Source organism: Pteropus medius, unplaced genomic scaffold (assembly GCF_902729225.1).
Source record: "Pteropus medius unplaced genomic scaffold, Ma_sr-lr_union100, whole genome shotgun sequence".
Taxonomy (NCBI): domain Eukaryota; kingdom Metazoa; phylum Chordata; class Mammalia; order Chiroptera; family Pteropodidae; genus Pteropus; species Pteropus medius.
The window spans coordinates 1,397,639-1,418,324 of NW_024344374.1; the positions used below are offsets into that span (position 1 = coordinate 1,397,639).

At 39.5% G+C, this 20,686-nt stretch overlaps 1 protein-coding gene across 3 annotated transcripts in view; it reads left to right on the top strand.

Annotated features, from left to right (window-relative positions):
• The first annotated feature begins 7,209 nt into the window (after positions 1–7,209).
• SLC44A1 (solute carrier family 44 member 1) overlaps positions 7,210–20,686 on the top strand; it is a 161,308-nt gene continuing 147,831 nt past the window's right edge. The window contains exon 1 of one of the 3 annotated variants that reach the window (XM_039870611.1): positions 7,210–7,463. In XM_039870611.1, coding sequence (XP_039726545.1) covers positions 7,431–7,463 — 33 coding nt within the window. In that variant the 5' untranslated portion in view covers positions 7,210–7,430. The remainder of the gene's footprint in view (positions 7,464–20,686) is intronic. The other 2 variants (XM_039870609.1, XM_039870610.1) reach the window with 2 other exon arrangements.

The window sequence follows — 20,686 nt, forward strand, 5'->3', positions numbered from 1 at the left end:
AGCTCTAGGAAAAAAACAGGTAGATTTTGACAGTTTGTCCAATAAAATGATAATAGTTGGGGGTGGGGGATTACTTTAAGAACCAGGCTAATGCTACAAGTTTCATGGCCAAACACAAATCTCTTAACAGGACTTGAAGGGAGCTGGGGATCACTGTAGCCAAGCTTCAAATTACTAGTCTGGCCAGACCTCACAGCCTCCTTTACCTCTCCTTTTCCTTCATTTTGTTCTGCAGCATCACACTGAGACAGGCTATTGGATCACTTGGAAAGTAAGCTGGCGGTCAAATCAAGCTTGATTCCCAGGTAATCTATGTCCTTTGCTCAACTGAAGAACTATCAGTTAGTAACCCCGAAGTGGTACCTTGGTATTCTCAAAAAGTTCAATGACCTCTCATGGCTTAGTAGTTTCCTGCCATGCATAGGAGCAATGGATCCTATAAGAATTGAGACCTGTTCAGAGCATCCTGAAGACTGAATGCTTTGGGCAGAATATGGAAGACTCCCATTCATCACACTTAGGCATTATTTTGCTGAACTGGGGAGCAGAGTTGATGAGTAGGGACAACAGCTTTAGCACCTACTCTTTTTATTATTTAATCTCTTCCTCTAGACCTCCCTGTAAGGTGTCACCACAGTGATCTTTTTAAAGCAAAAAGCTCTCTCTGTTACCTCTTTGCTCCAAGTCTTCTGCTCTTCTACTGTGTAGGAGGTACAAACTCCAAGGCCCATGATGCTGGGGTAATGTAGACATGAGAGGCTGGCTCCTGTCAGAGGAGACTTCAGAGTGTTGGGAACTGTGGCAAACTGGAGAGCTCGTGGCAAGATCTCCCACCCTGTGTGCTCTTCTTACAATGTGACGTTGTTATCTTTCTTGTTGTGAGTGGATAGCAGTGGCATCTATGGTCTCTTCCCTTGCATCTGAATGAGTTTGTGACTGTAGCAAAAGTCACACTATCTGCTTTCTGAGGTGGGGCTATAAAAGGTAATGCAGTGTTAACCTGGTCCTTTTGGAACCCAGCCACCATGCTGCCAGGAAGCCTGGGTTACACAGACAGGCTCCATGTAAGTGTTCTGGCTGATAGCCAGCAGTCAGCATTAGTCACCAGGTATATGAGTGAGGAAATGAGATGACTTTTGCCCCATCCGCTGTCTGACTAAAACCACGGGAGAGCCTCCAAGTGAGAACTGCCAGTTTACCTGAGCCTTCTCAGTCCCCAGAACTGTGAGAGATGATAATATCTAATTGTTGTTGTTTTAAGTCACCAAGTTTTACTTTGATATGTGATACAACAATAGACAACTGGAACATCCAACAGACCACATTTATTTCTAAGCCTAAACTTTTGCTTATGTCATTTTTATACCTAAAACTATATTTCCCCCATCTTCACTTATCAAAAACCTACCTGTTGTTCAAAGACCGGCTCAATGCTGGTCTTTTCTCCATTAAGTCTTTTCCTAATCATCACATTTAATGGTGACCTGTTCTTTCTCTGTACTCAGGACACTTTGCATCATTTCTTTATGATTAATAGGTCATTTGGGAGCACCCCTAACCCTACAGACATTTTATAAAAAAATATTTTAATATAGCTTAAAAAGCAATAAATGCTTTTGTCAAAACAAAAACTATATAGAAGTCTATAATTCAGAAAGTGTTTCCTGTCTGTGTTGTTCAACCTCATCCCAATTTCCCCCATCTCCTCTCCAAAGGTAACTGCTCTAATGGAGTGCTATATATTTTTCACAATCTCTTCTCTACACACACACACACACACACACACACACACACACACACACACACAATCACATAAACAGGATTCCGTTTCAATGCTGTTTTTGTAAAGTACTTTTTTAAGTCAAGGGTGTATTGCAGATATCTTTTTATGCTGGTTAATCCCAATTGATCTCATAGTTTATAATAGCTGAATAGTATTTCTTATTATTTAACCAATATTCCAGTTATAGAAATTTAGGTTTTCCTCATTTTTCCTTATTGAAACAAAACAGTATTGCTATTGGATACATTCCTAGGAGAAGAATTTCCGAGGTAAAAAAAATACGCACCTTTTAAAATTTGGTATAAATTCTTAAATTCCTCTCAGAAAGAGGTAATAATATCCCCACCAATACTGTAGGAGAGTACTGTGACTTTCTCTGACACTGGATATTAACAAGCTTTTAAATCTTTGCCAGGTTGTTAGGTGAGGAATGAAAGCTCCTAATTTTTTAACCTACAGTTTTATTATTAGTGAGGTTGAGCAGCATTTCACACTTTATAGCCCTTTCACTGTGGATTTTTTCTGCTATGTCCTTTACCCATTTTTCTACGGAAAGTGTTTAGTTTTTGTTTTTAATAGGAGGTTTTTGAGTATTATGGATAATAAATGTCTTCATCTGTTCAGTTTGCTTTAATGTCATAGACTAGGTAGCTTATAAGCAACAGAAATGTATTTCTCACAGTTCTAGAGAGTGCAAGTCTAAGATCAGGGTGCCAACATGCTTGAGTTTAGGCGAAGGTCCTCCTTGAGGCTGCAGACTGCAGATTTCTTGCTGTGCCCTCACATGGTGGCAGGTGCTCTTTTATAAGGCATTGATTCCATTCATGAGGGCTCCACCCTCAAGTACCTTCCAAAGAACCACCTCCTAAAACTATCATCTTTCAGAGTTAAGATTTCAATGTACGAATTTTGGGGGACACAAACTTTCAGACCATAGCAGTAAAGTATTATTCACCTGTTTGTCAGTTGTGTTTATTTATGGTAACTTTTATATCTAGATGTTTAAAAAGGTTTGTGTAGTTAATCCTATCTGTCTTTTGTTAAGGTATTAGGCTATAGTGTCTTCCAAAGAAAAGCCTTACATATTTCCAATATTATAAAAAAGAAATATATTATTCCAGATGTTTTACAGAAAAAATAGCCAAAAAAATTTTTAAATGAAATAATCATTAAATGTTTCAGATAATCTTTTCTTTGAGTCAGTCTTAGGCATTTACAAATCGAAATTCCTAAAACTCATTGATAAAATTCATTTATTTGTTTAAGAAGTATTTATGATGCATTCTTGGACACCAAGCTCTTTTCTAGGCTTTTGGTACAGAGTGGGACTTGTCTAGTAGAGATTGGAATATGAGGGTTAACAGGCAAAAAATGTAATGTAGCTAGCATTTTTTATAAACAAAATGAATCAATCTCTGTGGACCTCTTCTGAGCTTACATAGGATGTGGACTCATTCCTCTCATTACATTTGATCTATCCTCTAATTTTTGGTTTAAATGTCTTTCTACCTCACCAAAATATAAACAACTTAAAGGCAAGGAATGTACCTCATTCATCTTTGAATCCCTGGCCTCAAGCTGTATCTGGCTCATTATAATGGCTCAAGGACTGTATTGTTAAACAAAAGGATTTCCTTATAAGTTACCTCTTTCCTCCTCAAATGAATATTCATAATCCTGCCTCCCTTCCTCCCCTTCCTCACTCCACCACCCCAAAATAAAAACCAACCAGCTTTATGTTGAGCTTTATGTTAGAAATAGCTCAAATTCACAAAGACTGATGTTTACATATGTGATAGCTGATGAAACGTGCTTAGTTATTAAGAAGGAATCAATAAAAAAAATTATTGAAAAACTACAGATAAAAAAATGTCATTTGGAAAAGTAATAAGGGAAATGCTATACCGCTCTAAACATGAATTCGCACAAGCATTTTTAGAGAACTTACAAGTTTTCTGATATTGCAAAGAAAATCCAAGTGAAATCACAAATAAAAGCCAGAGTTGTTAATTAACACTGGAGAAACATCAATTTACAAGTGTGGGTAGAAACAAAGTGGCAGAGCTAAGGATTTATGATTCTCGCCAGAGCCTGGCTGGGAACAATGTTGTCTTGTTCTGTCACATGCCTGAGTTCAGGGAAGCTCTTTTCAGGGGTTTCTAACTTCGGGGTTGCTGAGATACATTTCCATCTTCAAGAATAGAGACCTACTCTTGCCTCTCTGGAAATGAATGAACAGTTACAGCCTTTGGCTGCAATTAGTTTTCTCTTTTGGAGCATTTCCCGTGGCCGGGGGCGGGGCGGCCAGGGGTGAGGAGGAGTGGTAGGTGAGGAGTGACACCTGAATGCTTCAAGGAGGAAGTTGTGGGGCGGATGTGGAAGCTGGGACTCTGTTGAGGTAAATGTGCTCTTGTGGGATGCGACTGCGAACATAGTGTTTGCTAAAACGTAAATAACACAGCCAAAGCACCAAATGCCTTAAAAAAAAAAATTAGAGGACTATTCTGAGCAGTTATACATATAAATGTATTTATTTATATTCTGTTATGCAAAAACCTGGAATCATGTGTATGATTATTACTATCGTCAGAACGACCATTAGTGCAATGTTCCCCTCGGTAAGTGACCATCACCAAGCCCTCCATCTGAAGCTGGAAATCTTGGAATTCACATGGCCAATTATGCAATACGGGACCACTGGGAAGCATTTCTGTTTGGCTCAGCTGGTAATCAGTTTTTACCCTGCAGCACCAAGATTGATAGACCTTATAATTTCATCCTAGTTAGTGCAGATGCTGTTCTTACATAAGTTTTTATTTAAAAACCCTCTTTTTCTCAAAAGAAAAACAAACCTAAGCCCTTCCCATGTGGCTTGCCTTGATGACACCTCTTGGTGGTAAGATGAGTACCTTGATCACAGCTATGAAAAAAAAAATTATCTTTTGAGATTTCTGAATTCAATTAATTTCATTAAATGCTGTGTGTGCTTGTTTATCAGAAAGAATGAAAAGGAACAGTAATTTGGCCCCCTCTAAATCACTCCTTTTATGAGGCCTCTTTGGGTGTAAGGGGGATGGGAAAGAGACTCCTTTTTAGAAGGTAGAGAATATAAATTCAGAAGCTGCTAGTTTCTCTCACGCTAATGATGAGGTATAATTTTAAGACATCACATTCACATGCATATATGGTGCATACATACATAATTAGTATATTTACAAAACACCTTACAGAACTTTAGAATTCCGTAGTTCCATTATCCCTTAGAGGGGAAACTGGAGTTCAGATCAAACACAATGGAATGTGTTCCCTTTTAGTTACATGGACCCATCATCCGTGTCTTGGAAAGAGACCTCAAAAAAAGTGAAATACATTTTATTCTGAAGCACTGCCACAGAGTGTCACGTATTTATCTGCTTCTGCAGTTCTAATTACAAAATAAGCACTAGCTACTACATGGAATAACAGTACTAGCCAAAAAGATTTTTATAATCTGAGAGGAATGCTCCCATATTGACTCCGCTAAGAGAAACAACTCCCCTTTCCTTGATTATAAAGAAGGAAGACAGATGGCTTCTTGTTTAAGACTGTAATTTTACTTTCAGCCTCCTCCCTCAGTTAAAAACAAAATGTACTTTGAGGCTTTGAGGGAAAATCTCAAGGGAAGGTTTTTTTATTCTTGGATGCGCTGAATAATTCAACAAATATTTGAGATTGCTGAGAGAGGTACAAAGGGGAAAATGCTTTCCCTTGTCCTCAGAGAGTTTACAATCTAATTGTAGAGTTTATGAAGAGAATTGGGACTAGAGTCATTCTATTTAATGAATCCTAAGTATGACTGGTAACATACTTAGAATTCACCAGCCCACCGGTATGGTGGACCTTCTGATCAAACTGAAAGAATACAGGGAGAATGCAGAGGAAAGATTAAGGATCTCATGCAGTTCTTGTTGAGTGCTTACCAACCTACTGGTTGCTTTCATATGTTATCTAATCTTGATAGCAAACTTTCATGGTCATCCCTATTATCTGTGTTTCACAGAGGAGGGGAAGGAGGTTAAGTTAGATCCAGTAACAGATCTAGGAAACGGTGCTGGAACACACCATGGAGGAACTCTTCTCTGACATTTTCGTTAGCTGTTGCCAGGTTCCAATCTTGACTTTGCTTAGTCAAGTTCCCTTTCCAAAGCACATTAAAGTTAACTTACTCCCATGCTATTTTTTTTCCCCTCAGACTTTGGGTGATTGTTAAAACTTCCTGTTTTTATTTGGTCAGGCCTTCTAGAGTCTCATCCCCTTGCATTTTTGAGAATAAACTTTTTAAAGTTTTTAACTGATTCTGTTATTAAGACATTCTTTGACAGGAAGAAATGAACCATGGAAAAGGCTTATAACGGTGCCTGGTACCATAGCTCTAGTATTTCCCACAACTTTTATAGTTTTATTCCTGCCATTATATAACTTTTCTCATCTCACACTTTTTCCCAGAGACTCTTTGGAGGCTGCAAATTTTTTGAAGGTAGTGACCACTCCTACTCTAACTCGTTACAGTAGCAACGAGGACTTGTAAGAGAGCAGAAACTTGTCTTTTGTTTATCTCTTTATTCCCAGTGCCTACAAGTTACTTAGTATATCCTCGGCAAATATTTTTTAGTATGAATGTATGAATACTCGCTTATTGTTTTTTTGTGGACTATCCTCTGTATAAGAAAGTTTAGTTCAGATCTAATATGGCTCTGAGTTGAGAAACCTGGAGAACTTTCTGCTTTTTCCCTATTTTGGCTCTTGATAACAATTTTGACCTTGGGTGCGTTAGGCTCTTGGTCCTCTTTCGAGGCTGTTTAAACATGAGAAAAATGGGGCGAGTAGTAACAGATGCTTGTTTCTCCTCGTCTTCTATTACCTACCCCTTTTCCTGATAAGGTTTATTATGTACGTTTTCCTCTGGATAAAAAGCTGTCTTCGGAGTGGTAAGAAGCCATAAGGGTCTTCAGGTTGCGCTCCCAGCGGGGACAGCAAGCAACTCCGCGTGCCTCTCCCGTGTCTCCCGCGTCCGGAAGCAACACGGCCCCATTTCACTAGTGAGCCTGCCCAGCCCTCAGGCGCCTCAGCCCCGGGTGCCCTCTTGCCCTGAGGCAGCGCTCTGCCTCGGTGCCACCGCTAAATAGGCTCGGCACCGCGCAGACTCCGACGCACGCCAAAGGGCCCGGCCTCGTTTTGGCCGCCGCCGCCCCGCCGCCCGCGCGGCGCTGCACTGGGGGCGGGGAGTCTGATGGGAGACGCGCGCGGCGCTGAGGAGGCGGCGGCCGGGGAGAGGGATCGGGAGAGGGACTGGGCGCGGGAGGCGGGAGGCGGGGGACAGGAGGAGGCGCCGCCGCCGCCCGCCCCTTTCCGCTGGGGAGCAGCTGCAGCAGCAGGAGCGGAACAGGAGCCGCGCAGCCGCCGCCGCCGCCGCCGGGGGATGTGGCCGGCGCTCGCTCCGAGCCGCGCCGCCTCCTGAGTCCCCGCCGCCGTCCGAGCCGCCGCCGTCACCGCCGAGCCGTGCCGGGCCAGGCCGCGCCCTCCCCGGGCGCCCGCCGGCTCGCATGCCGAGGGGCTCCGGGGCGTAGCTGCGCGCCCGGCGCCGCCTCCGGGCTCCTCCGGCCCCGCCATGGGCTGCTGCAGCTCCGCCTCCGCCGCGCAGGTGAGGGGCTCCCGCCTCCCGGCCGCCCGCCCGGATGCCTCCCCGGCGCTGCACTACGGGCGCCCTCCGCCCAATGCCTCTTGCTACCCGCCTTCCTCCCTTAAGCCCACCGTGCACTCCAGAGCCCCCCACCCCGCCTCTCCCCCGCGCCTGTCCCGCCGATTCCGCCGCGCTGGCTCCACGGCTGCCGACCCGCAGGCTCCTCCGCGCGGCCCTCAGTGCGCCCTCAGCTCCTTTCCGCCCCTTCCCGACTTGGCCTCTTCCTCCCAGTCACACCTGAGCGGCCCGTCCCGCCCGCCTGCAGGTAGAGGCCACACAGGCGCCTCCTCTGCCCCAGGTGGCACCCCCTTCCCTCATCTTCCTGGCCTTGCTACTCTCTTCCCTGCTCCGTGGAGTACCCCTTCTCCCCACCCACCGACTATTTTCTGTGCTCCTAGGAGGAGTACCTCCTTAACCCCTCTTCCACCTTATTCCAGTTTCTGCTCCATTAGATATCTGTCCCTTTTCTCTTGCCCGCCGCCCCCAGTCCGATTTCAGGTGTTTAAGCGGGCCCCGGAGCCCTGCCACAGCCCACTTCCCAGATCCCACTCGACCGCCTCCCACCCCATCCCCCCCATTGTGCCTTGACCGGGGCACCGCGGCCTCTTCGCACACCGAGGCCCCTGCAGGAGCCGCGGAGACAGGGCAGGGAATGGGATTGGGCACCTGGTGGGTGACGGGAGCGTTATGGAAACTCCCTCTTTGTTGCCAGTGTAACAGGAGGAAGAGGTGCCGAATTTAGTTTTTCTGTGGGCACTGGCTGAATGTTGTCGCTGAGGGCTGAGATGCAGAGATTTTTCCTAGCTTCTACCCTGCCCCCATCCAAATTTCACTAACCTCCCTCTCTCTTGCGGATCCCCTTAACCTGGATGGAAATGTTTAGACAACTGTATAAGGATCAAATGTAATAGGACTTGACTGCTGGCCACTAATAACTGAGAGGACCTGTTTGTAAATTACCCAATTTAGTGGATTAGTGAGTGTATTTACAAATACGATAAAAAGCAATCAGGAATACTGCATCAAACTGTCTGGTGGTGCTGTATGAAAAATAGACTCTGACAACGCTTGGGATGTAATCTCACAGTTTCATTAGCGTAGAATTTAACGGTGGTCTTTGATTTGTTTGTTTGGTGGGGTGACTAGGGCTCTTGTTTTTAGAAATAAAGGCTCGTCAGTTCTTGGTGAAGAAAAATGCTAGTTTGTAAAAAAATTCCTCCAGAGATCTAGCATCTGTGATAATGCCAGAAGTGTTTTGCTGCTGCTAAATGACTATATATAACTCAGTTTTAAATAACCTGCATACTTGTTCTGAAAATCTGAGATCTGTTAGAAAAATGACTAGAATTGCAGATGAATGGAGGACGTTTATGTTTTCTCAAGTCTCTATTCTATTTGTCCAGTTCTTTTTTCGAGTGTTTGCTTACCTGTGTGCCTTTTTTTGTCTTACTAGGATCATGGGCTGATTGGTTTAGTTAGTTAAGCCTTCCTATTTAGTTACAATAGCAAAGAGAAAGACTGTATGTATGTGGTGGTTTTAATGAAGGAGGAGAGGTCATTAGACTAGGGTTTTCACGTTAACAAAGATGTAGAATTACACAATACCTTTCAAATGGGGATTTGGGGGTGGAATAGGGATCAGGTTGGGTACTATTCATCTAGTATTTACTTAAATATTATTTTCACCCCAAAGGGGTCTTTTATGTTGCATTTCTTTTAAGAACAGGGTAACTTTATATGTTTTGGTGGTGAAATGCTTTTAAGACAGGAAAGTATTGATAGTTTATGGATGACTTGTTTAGTGCATGAACAATTAAATTTGGAAGGAATATTGCTGCACCAAAACTCTAATGACAGGTAGCGAGTCTTGTCATTTCTCTAGCTCCTATTATACTTTTCAGAATGCTGTCACATACATTTTCTTTGCTCTTTCCTCTTGGAGCCACTGTTTCCTTCATGCCATGTTCTACAGGCAAGATGTGTGTCATGCACCCCAAGGGGTGCGTTTTTTTTCTGTGAATTTCTCAAACCAATCAGCAGCTGTCACGTGCCTTTAAGTTCAGCTTTAGGGACTTGTAGTGTTCAGTGGAGCATTGAGGAGCAGCAGGTTTTGTGCCAAAGACCTTATTTTTTTTTTTCCTCCCTTATTCGAGATGTTGGCATCATTCTTCATTTGTGAATTGTTACCAGTCTGCTGACATTTTAATGATCCTTTCAGGAGCATCACCAGCTTTAGATTAATACTGTATCTTTATATGTTGTGTTGAAACAAAATAGGGATGCAAGATCAAATCTTCTCCAGCTGAGAACCTCCACATCACTTTGAACCTTTCTTTAGACACCTTAACTGTATTTTCAGGCAGAATATGTTTCTTTAATCTCTTCTACGGGATTGTAAGCTTCTTGAGTATAGGAACTACTTTTGTTTTCCCCATCTTTGTATCCACTGCATTGCCCCACTATACCTTGGACATAATGATTGCTCAGCAATAGTCAGTCAACAGAATTATATATGGAGCTTTGAACATCTGGCTGCTAAGTAAAATTGAATATGAATTCAGCCCTTCCCATGCACTTTTTCACTTCCAAGGACTGGTTGACTAATTTTACCAAGCCATCCTCTTCTAAACTCAAATTTGAACTATTTATGTTAAAATTCACCTGGCTTTTCCATATTCCTTCCTATTTTGTCAGTGAGCAGGTTTTCCCTTTTTTTCTAGGTGCTTTGCTCAATGCTTATATTTCAGTGAGAGCAATGGTTATAACATCATAAAAGAGCTTGTCTGCAAACTGTAATGATAACCTGAATGGCACATCAAAACAATGTGCTTTGAGGTAATCTGCATTTCAACTTAGCTTTTTTCAGTGGTATTGTCAGCAACTTTAAAGTCTTGGCAGGTTTTATCAGTGTTAATATAGTATGTTTTCTTTTTCTAGTAGGGATTCACTTTTGAAATATAATTTATTTTCCCTCATACTGTCTTGCTATGTTGTAGGCTCTCATTAGAGAGTTTATGGTCTTCCAAACTGTTTCATCGCTTGTAGTCTGTCCTAGTATTTTCATTTTCTTGGCGGCATCTGGATACCATAGTTTGCCACCAAAATAATTATCCTCTTTTAGGATTTAGATCAAAATTTCATATTCTGTGCTAACTTGTATTTCATTGCTGAAAAAGCAAATTATTGGCAAAATAATTTATCCCGTATGAGGTATGTACATCTAAGAATCTCAAGCCTATCTTGTGAGTCAGGGCTCTTATAGAGCTCTTAATTATGTTTCATTTTTTATTAGTGACAACTACGAGTTGTTTACTAATATTAGTAATTGCTCAAAACAAGCCAACACGTGATAACCTTTGCCTAAAAATCTCTTTAAAGGTAACATAAAAGTAAGACAGTCTTCCTGAGTTTCTTTTTATGGCACTAATCCTCCCTAAGACTCTTAAAATTTATTCCCAACTCCCCATAATTCGTTTGTTCTGTTATAACCTCACATAATTTCTACTCTTATAATGTTAAACTTCAAAGTTCACTTGTAAATCTTCAGATTTATTAAATGTTCTTTCCCATTGACAAACCAGTTTGAATGAAGGAGGCTTTTGAAAGATTACTTAGCAAATTGCCGTAAGTCTCTGTCGTTAATGGCTAGATCATTATTTCTCACAGCAGTGCTTTGGAGGCCAGGAGATTTTTGCAAGTGCTCTGAAGTTCTGTCCTTCAGTTCTAACCTTAGAAATTGTAAGAGGGATGGCGGACAGTCTTTCTGATTGAACACACCGTCCCTTGTCTGTCTGACTTTAGGAGAAATTGTAATTGTCTACTTTCTTGTCTTGTGATCTTCAAATTGAGAGTTATATATTTAACAGTCTTTTTCTTGCTCTCTTGTCTTGGAGGTTATGAAAAACAGTCAAGTGGTTCATAAATACTGGTTAACGTTTGAGTATGTTAACTGTTCTTAACAAAATTTCGATAATAATGTAGTCTCCATCTGATTTGTAATCAGAGGGTAAAAATGAAATTTGAAGAGTGTAGTGGAAATTACCAACAGAGACTAACTTGTTCCATTAAAATATGTCCAGCAAAGTATATTTGCTCCAACTGGAACAAAAAAGTCATGGCATAAAGACAGTTTTTCCCCCTTTTTCTGATACTGTGCTGGTATCAGGGAAGAATTAATTACACAAAGGATGTAAATTAAAATTAGGGTTAAAATTGGCTGGAGATAATGTAAAAACACATTGCTATTTTTCACAGCCATTTTCATGGAATTTCTGCAATAACTCTGAAGTTGATTTTACTTCCATTTTACAGCTGAGGAAATTGAGGCTTGGAGACTGGGAAATTTGGCTGAAGTTACAGAGCTACTAAGTGATCTAAACTTCAACCTAGGTCTTGAGTCTGAGTCCTATGCCGCTCTTTCTGTGCTCACATGTATGCTTTTCAAATCTTAAATTGCAACTCACTCAATTTTTTACAAAAGATCCACTCAATAAAATTTTGAATGAAGGAATTTCCAAGTTAAATTCATGCCACCATTTTGAACTTCCTGCAGTTATTAGCTAGGGCGCAACATAATATAATATAGCAAAACTAATCCAGTTAGAAAGTTTCCGGGTTTAACAAATACTATCAAATACTCTTTGACGTATTAATTCTATCATTAAAATATTATTGGCTGGAGAAGTTAAATATTTATAAAAATATATTCTATATATTCACTGGTAATTGGTTAATAGCTGTTTTCTATTGCCCACCTGCCCCACAAGAAGAAAGAGATATTCCAGTTTTGTAACTTTGGCTCAGATTTTTGGGACCCTGGGGAATAAGAGAAAAACCAGTCCTACTATCTCACTTTTTTGTTGAGCTAAACTAGAATTTAGAGATATGAAGTAGTCTGAGGCAGAGAGATAGCTACCTTATGAGGTTTCTAGGACTAGAAACCTATTTAGTCTCTTTATCTCTTGATCTTTCTGTAGTACTGTTAATTCTTAATGTCTTAAGTCTCCTAATCTTTGCAACATTGGCAGCACATTGGGAACACTTGAGAACTCTAAAAAAAACACTGATCCCACTCCCAGAGATTCTGATTTCATTTGTTCAACAGTGCTACCTGGGCATCAGAATTTACAGTTCCCCTGGTGATTCTCATGGGTTGCTGAGGATGAAAACCACTGTTCCATACCCTTTCTTTAGGTAATTTCATCTCTTCCTTTGGTTTCAGTTACAATCCATATACCGACAATTCCCAAACTGAATTACTGAATCAAAACAAACTGTCCTAGCCTTTGGTCCATATAGCCAACTGATTACTTAGCACTTTCACTAGAATATCTTATAGGCAACTCAAACTTGGCATATCTGAAACTGAACTCAAAATTTGTATACTACACGCACACCCCTTTTTCAGTATCTCTGGTTCACCAAATGATAACCAATGACCTGGTATGGAAACCGGAAAACCATGTAGAGAACCTGCCTTTCATTAGTCCATATCGAATCATGACACCTTGCCTCTTTAACTTTCTAAATACCAGCGCCAATACCCTGTCCAGGCTTCTGTCATCTGGCCAGAACCTTGCTTACAGATCTCCCTGTTTTCATGCATACTCCTTTCTAATTTTTCTTCATATTACAGCCTTGGTGATCTTTAAAAAACAGAAAGCTGATTGTATCCCTCTCCTACTTGAAACTCTTTAGTAGTTTCTGAATGCCCTTAGGACAAAGACCAGAATCCTAGACCCTAGCCAACAAGACCCTATGTGGGCTGGTCTCCATCTCTCTCCAGCATCATCTCATGCCTTGCTGCTGCTTATTATTCTTTGTGCTTCAACCTCACAGATTCTTCTGTTGATTGTATTCCTTCTTTTAGGGCTTTTGCATATGCTTTTCACTTGTCTGGAAGACTTTTTGCTTTTTTCCCCTGCCTTTGGCTGGCTACTACTCATCTTTTAAGTTTCAGCCTAAAAATCACTTCTTCAGAAAAGTTTCCTTGTTCTTTCAAACCAGGCCTTGTCTCTTCATTAAACTCTCACAGCCTTATGTATTTTCCCCATGAGTACATAAAGCAATAAACAAATAATTACACAGTATTAACGTCTAGACCAGGAGTTGGCAAAACTATAGCCCATGGACCAGATCTGGTCAGCTACCTGTTCTTGCATGGCTTGAAAGCTAAGAATGCTAAAAATGGTATCTGTATTTTTTTACTGGTTGAAAAAAATCAAAAGAAGAACATTGCATGAGAAATTTATTTCATAATAATTATATGAAATTTGAACTTCATTGTCTACAAATAAGTCCCCTCCCCCCCAAAAAAGTTTTATTGAGACACAACCGCACTCATTAATTTACATATTGTCTATAGGTGCTTTCATGCTATAAAGGTAGAATCAAGCAGTTGTGACAGAACTTATGGCCTCCAAGCACAACTATTTACTCTGTGGCCCTTTATAGAAAATCTTTGCTGACCGTTGGTCTAGACTGAGCTGATGAAGACAGGTCCCACACCTACTTTGTTTATTGCTGTTATTATCTGTGTTTAGCTGATACCTGATTCATAAATGCTAGTGCAATAGTTGATCAAATTAAGAAATCCTTGGATGGGTGTGGATGAACTCCTGCCTTAGTAATTCTGATGCTTCAAAATTCGATGCAAACAGTTTTTGAAAGGATAAATACTTTAGAAGAAGGTTCTTAACTGAATTTTCTGCAGCAATCTTAAGTGGCTTGGTTGTGGCCAGTATGCGTCTCATTCATGAAGCAGGTGTACTTAGGGAGGTTTTAGTTACGAGGTTAAGGTGGATGGGAAAAGATTAGTCCACTCCAATAATGGGCCAGTTGTATTTACAGTGCTGGTGTTTCTATAGCAGGAGCAAATGGATGGGACTTTATGTGTAGAGTTATAAAGAAAAAGTGTCTGAGCTGGTTAAAAACGTCAGTCATTAAAGAGGCATTGTTATCTCTATTATGGGAATTCACTCTGTGAAAATGGTTAAAGTTTCTGGCACAGTAACATTTCTCTTTTAGTATTTTTTGTTTTCTCATTTATTTGGAATATAGCATAGCATAATGTTCCAATTTTGAATTTATGCATTATATCAAACAGTACTTTTTTTTAAGAGGTGGTTTTTGAAAGAGATTTGCATTTTTAGTATGTTTTTATGTACTCAACAGGAGGCTGTTAGTTTTTTTCTCTTGGACTTCTTTCTGATTTCATATCAGTTGTATAATAGGATTTACTTAAAAACCATTTGATTGATAAACTTCAATTCATATTTTTGTGCAAAAATAATCATATTTTTACTATTTTTAGCTGCTCTCTACAACATCCCACAACCAAATATTTATTTTTTATTTTTTTTATTTTTCGCAACCACATATTTAGACATTTATTTAGTAAGAAAACTCTTGAAAGTATTTTTTTTCTCTAATTTTTAAGGTTGCCAAACACTTCTGTTAAATATTTGATTTCTGGGTACATTTATATAATGTAAAATAAGGAAAATAGCAAAAAGATGAAGAAATTGAAAATACATGGTTACTTCACGATGTTCCAGCAGCAATGGTGTTAAAGTTTGCTTTTATATATATAGAATTGTGATCATGTAATGATGAGAATGATCTTACAAGGTTTTTTCATTATGAACCATTTAGGATGAATTCAGCTGTAAGAAAGGAAAAAAAATCCTTTAACTAAATAGCTAAAACCTTAAGAAAAATTTATTATCTCATATAAGTTGAGAGGTAGGGTAGTTTCTGGGTTGGTTAGTTCAGTGGCCTGATGATGTCAGTAGGACCTGAGTTCTCTCCTTGTTTCTCTTTTTGTCATTTTCAGAAAGGTAGCTTTTCCTCCCTTAACTCCCCTCATGATCCCAAGATGAATGTGGTTCTTCCAACCCGCCTTTTGCTGAGCTGACAAACTCCAGTGGTTTTCCTTTAATAGGAGTTAAGGAGGGCTGCATACACATCCTTAAACAATCTCTAGCGAGGGGGGAGGCAAAGGACCTGGTAATTGGCTTAGACTAACCCGGATTTCCCTTTGAGTCAAGTGGAGGGCAGAACAACACAGGAACGAAATTAGGCCCTGCCAGCAAAGCAGGGGTGTGGGGTAAGGGGAGGATCTGGGTAGGCAGCCAGTAGTATCTGTTACATAGTTTTGCCATTTTCTTCTGCCTGTAAATCACACCTATACAGTGTTTCCTAACATTTTGCTTATAGCTCCATTATAAAGCTTGTCACAGTTCTTAGTTGAAAGTCGGTTATCTTCCTATTCCCCCAGTGATACTGCTCCAGCCACTGCTGAGCACCTTTCTCTATTCCCCACCCACACTGCCTCTTTTCCGTTCTGAGACGAGGACAATTTCAGGATACAAAGGGGCATTTCAGGTCGGAATATGGTTAAGCAGCTGATTGTATTCCCAAGAGTCACGAGCTTTGGTGGTGAGAGTAACCTTTCCCTCTAGTTCCCTCAGTTTCCTTCTCTGCCTCTTTTGATTGATCTCACTTCCATGTGTATTTATCTTTGTCTGATTGGTACTCAACTCATTTTTTCTCTTATTTTTTCCCTTCTTTTTCCTAAAATTTTCTTTTTCCTTCCTTTTCTTCCTACCCCTACCTGATATACCTAAGGAGCCATACTACTGAGTGGAATATACTAGAAGAGAGAAGGAAAAAGAGAATGCTTTTTTTTCTCCTATTTAATTTCAGGTTTTTTTTTTTTTTGATGTAAAGCAATAATAAAACTGAAGTTTCACATTGTTATTTAGAATATGATAAAGAGCTCTCCAAATATAAAAATTGCATCTCTGCAACAAATCCCTAATTTACAGAAGGGAAAATAATAAATTAATATTTAAGTATGTTCAATCTTGCTGATAATGAAATTAATTCAGTTTAAACCATAGAGACACCGCTTTTATATCTGTAACTTTGGTAAAAGTTAACAGAATGATATTAAATGCTCAAGTGGTTTTTTGACTCAAGTATACTTTATTGATTTGCTGAATAAATTGGAATGACTCTTTTGGGACAGTGTTTGACAACATACATTGAAAGCCATAGAAGAAGTTGACATTATTTAGTAATACAAAAATACAATTATGTTATATGTAAGAATCTTTCCACATGTCTTTATTTATAATAGCAAAAGATTTTAATTGTAAACATAATTGTTTCTTGTGTAAAATTTCTTTTCTTAAAATAAAATTCAGTTGAATTTAATGTATTATAAGTGTCTCACTTTGCCACCATCCCCAACTAAATTTTCCCCCTTAATGGGTGAGTGACTTTCTGTTGTCCTTACAAGAAGTCCTTTACCTACTGCTGCCATAAAGGCTCCTAGCACCGTCGTGCACTGGCTGGAGTATGTGCTGTATAGCCAGACTGTAAGGGTTTGTATCACACCTCTGTCACTAGCTGGGTTATTTGGGCCAAATCCTTTAACCTTTGGTACCTGTTTCTCCAGCTGTAAAGTGAGAACAATAATAAAACCTACCTCATAGGCTTGTAGCAAACTGTACAACCCATGAAAATATCTCAGACATTAACATATTAATGTAAACTAAATCTCTTGGATGTCCTCATTCATTAATCCTTCCCTTGAAAAAAAAACAACAACAAAACCCCACAGCGTTTGGGAGTTGGAAAAGGGACCCGACTTCCAAAAATTTTTAGTTGTGTCAGAAAGATGGGTGCTAAGGGTGACATAAATAGCAATCGTAAGGCTAACTTGGGTAGTGAGGAGTTCAGGGAATGGGGAAACTAAGAAGGATGGACTAGTTGGAAAGTAGGCTTCTTGAAAATGACCCTTGATCTGGCCTTGAAGAATGGGATTTACAAAGAGTAGGAGAGTATGCAGATTTTAGTAGAAAGCAAGGAGATGAGAGGGCATCCCAATAAAGTGAACAGTTTGAGCAAAGGCAAGGAAGCTTTTTATACTGCATGCCAGTCTCAAAAGGAGACCTGGCCAGAATAAACAGATGTTAGTTATGGGGAAGGCATTAATATTTGAAGGGGAAGGAAGTGGGCAGACATGGAGAGTTTTTCAGATTGATTTAAGGAAGATTCATCTGACAGTATTGTCTGTGCCTGAAGTAGCAGAAAGGGAAACAGAAGCCACCTAGGAAGTTGTTCACAAACTCAAACCAAAAAGTGTAAATGGGAAGAGACATTATGGAGTTGAAAGTAGGACAGCCTTTCCTGAGTTAATCTGGACGTGTGAGATGAGGAGAGGGATAAAACGTTTAGAATGCCGTACAATTGGAGAAAGGTATTATAATTGATAGACATGGGAGTTGAGATGGAGATTCATCTCGTGGGGAGAAGATGAATTCAGTTTTGTATAGACTGAATTTGAGGTGATATTGATATTAATACCTTCATGTAGCAATATCCCATAAGCAATTGAAGACTCAATATTGGATTTCAGAAAATGCTTTAAGTCATATGCATAGAAGGAATGCTTTTAAGGATGAATGGTCTCTGAGGGGGAAAAAAGGGAATGAAATATGAGAGTAGACAACTAAGATATGACTGCGGGGAATAGTGGTGACCAGTCATTAATTGGGGGTTTTACAGAGCTCATTTCCCTACTTGTCTGTTCTCATATAATAAATTTCATTGTATTCTCACAACTCAGATGGTTACCAGTGTTAGCCCCATTTTATAGATTAGGAAGCAGGTTCAAAAGATATAGGTAGCTTGCCCAAGGACCCTCAAGTAGTGTAAAGCCAGAAGAAGCAGTTAAAAGCTTGTGTATTTCCTGCTGTACTGCAGTATCTTCCTCTCTGCTGTACTGAGAACAACTATATTTAAGTAACATATTAAATGTTCCTTAGATTTAATATTCTGTTACTTTTCTGTTACTGAAATTCGGAAATTGTACTATTTACTCTCAATTTAAATTGTGTGTGTGTGTGTGTGTGTGTGTGTGTGTGTAGGGCGGGTGTTTTAAATCAGTGCACCTCAAACTTGAGGTCACGGTGTGACAATTTGGAGCAGAGTCTGTAAGTGGTGGTTATATACTACAGACGACCTTTGACTACTATGCATTGCCTTGTGGGCCCGTCTACATTTTCTTTTAAGAACTTAAGTCTAAGCAAGTTTGTCATGGCAGTAAGTTTACTAAATGTGACTATAGTTATGTCCTTTCCCCACAACTCAGATTCTTGAGAATACAGTTTTAAATAAAGAATATATATTTACTTATTTAGTCAGTCTTTGGAGATCTATGGCCTTTGAAAAGGTTAATATAATTAATGCTAATGTTTAATATTGAATAACTAACAAGGCTTTGGAGAGCTGTTAAGAAAGGAAAGGGTGAAGAAAATGGCCACAGTAAAGTTGACTCTAGTACAAATGATTACCACGCACATTCAGATCAGATTAGGAAGGCAGAGATTTTCACCACCTGGGCAAAAGCTAGATTCCCCCTCCCCCTGCCTTTTTATAAACTAAACTTTACTTTAAAAATTCAGCATATTTATGAGTTTTATCTCTTGCTTGTTAGGCCCTGAAGTTTTTCAAATCTCTTTTGCAGGTGATTTAGTATTTTCATAATAATTCTAAAATCATCAAGTGTTGTACAGCATTTCAGAAGACATAAAGTTTTAAAATCTAGCATATTAAATGTATTTTGAAACTAGCCATACTTTTACATCAAGAAAAATATTTTGGAATAGACACTGGTGTTTGAAACAGATTTCAGTTGTGAAGTTTGGAAATAATACTCTAATAAGGCACTTCATTTAAAAATTGAATGCAGTGCTAGTTTTGGTGATAATTTTTAAAAATTTATAATTTAATCTGAGAAAGTAAGCCAAGACCAAGTGAAAACACATGTTTCTGTTGAGGTAGTGACCAGCAAACAGAAGGGAGGCAGGGTGCGGGAAAGAATACTTCCCAGAACCTGCTACTTACCAGCTCAATGAGTGGTGCTGTACATGCCATCCCATTTAAGGATACAAATGTTCTTGTGCAAAAATACCTTAATCATTGTTTCCCTAAGTATGTGCTCCGAGAACACCAGGATGATCCTCTAAGATGGTCCTCCAAGAAAGGGTCTGAGGTCAAGAAAAGTTTTAAGTTCTTGCTCATGCCATGCCATCTCCCACTCACCTCTCCTTCCTCGCCCCGTTTGTAGAGTCACAGTATATATTAGCTTATAAAGAATCTTTGCTCCTTGTATTTACCTCCAGGAAGACAATTCAGCTTTGCTTAACTGGACATCATTGAATTTATTTGTCCTTTTTTTTTTTTTTTCCATTATATATAAAACTATTCTGCAGAACATATTTTGAGAAACAGTGCTTGAAATATTACTTTTCAATTCCATTAAGTGACAACGAACATGAGCACGGTAGAGTTAAGAATGTGCTTGGATCAGGTAACCCATAGGTATCACGCTGCAGATCTGAAACTGAGAACTTCAACATGTTCTTTAAAATTTTGGCAAAATAATGTAAATAAATTTCAGGTCACTCATATATATTATGATAATTTAAAAGCCTTTCATGTGAATTGTTTTTCAGATTAGTATTTTGAGATCTCCAAGAAATTAGGGAAGAATAAGAGATGTACAAAAGGATCCTTCAAGTTTCAAACCTCAGATCTGAAATGTGGTGAGGCCAGCTGGAGAGGGAACCAACCATTTGTGCTTGGAAGTTTTCTTTTCTCCTCCAGATCTGTGGCAGAGAGAGACACTAGGAGCAGTTATGTTATCGCTTAGCACTTCAAATGGACATCTGGAGATGAGACCTGCTGATCAGATGCTGACTGCTTTTTGTTGGAGAAAGAATTGAGGTCCGAGATGATGTTATGTGGGCGAAGCAAATAATAGATCCTCAATAAATATCTATTAAATAAATGTGGATGGGGTATTCAAAGGCTAACATTTTTGTTTATGGTGCTAACGATGCTTGTCGAAATTATTTTAAAATAGAACTTGTCAATAGAGAGAAATAGGAATGAACCTGAAAATTAAAATTAGGTACTATTCGAAATGCTTTAAGTTAATTCTTTGAACCTGACCTTGCTAGCGTGTGTTTCTACATCGTAATATCTTGAAGACGTTAATACTAGCCAGCCAGGAAAAAAGAAAAAATGCACATCATTAAAGAACACATAAGCCAGAGACCTCTGGGCCTTGTCAACACCTAAGTATGCTAAATAATCAGCACTAGTAGATT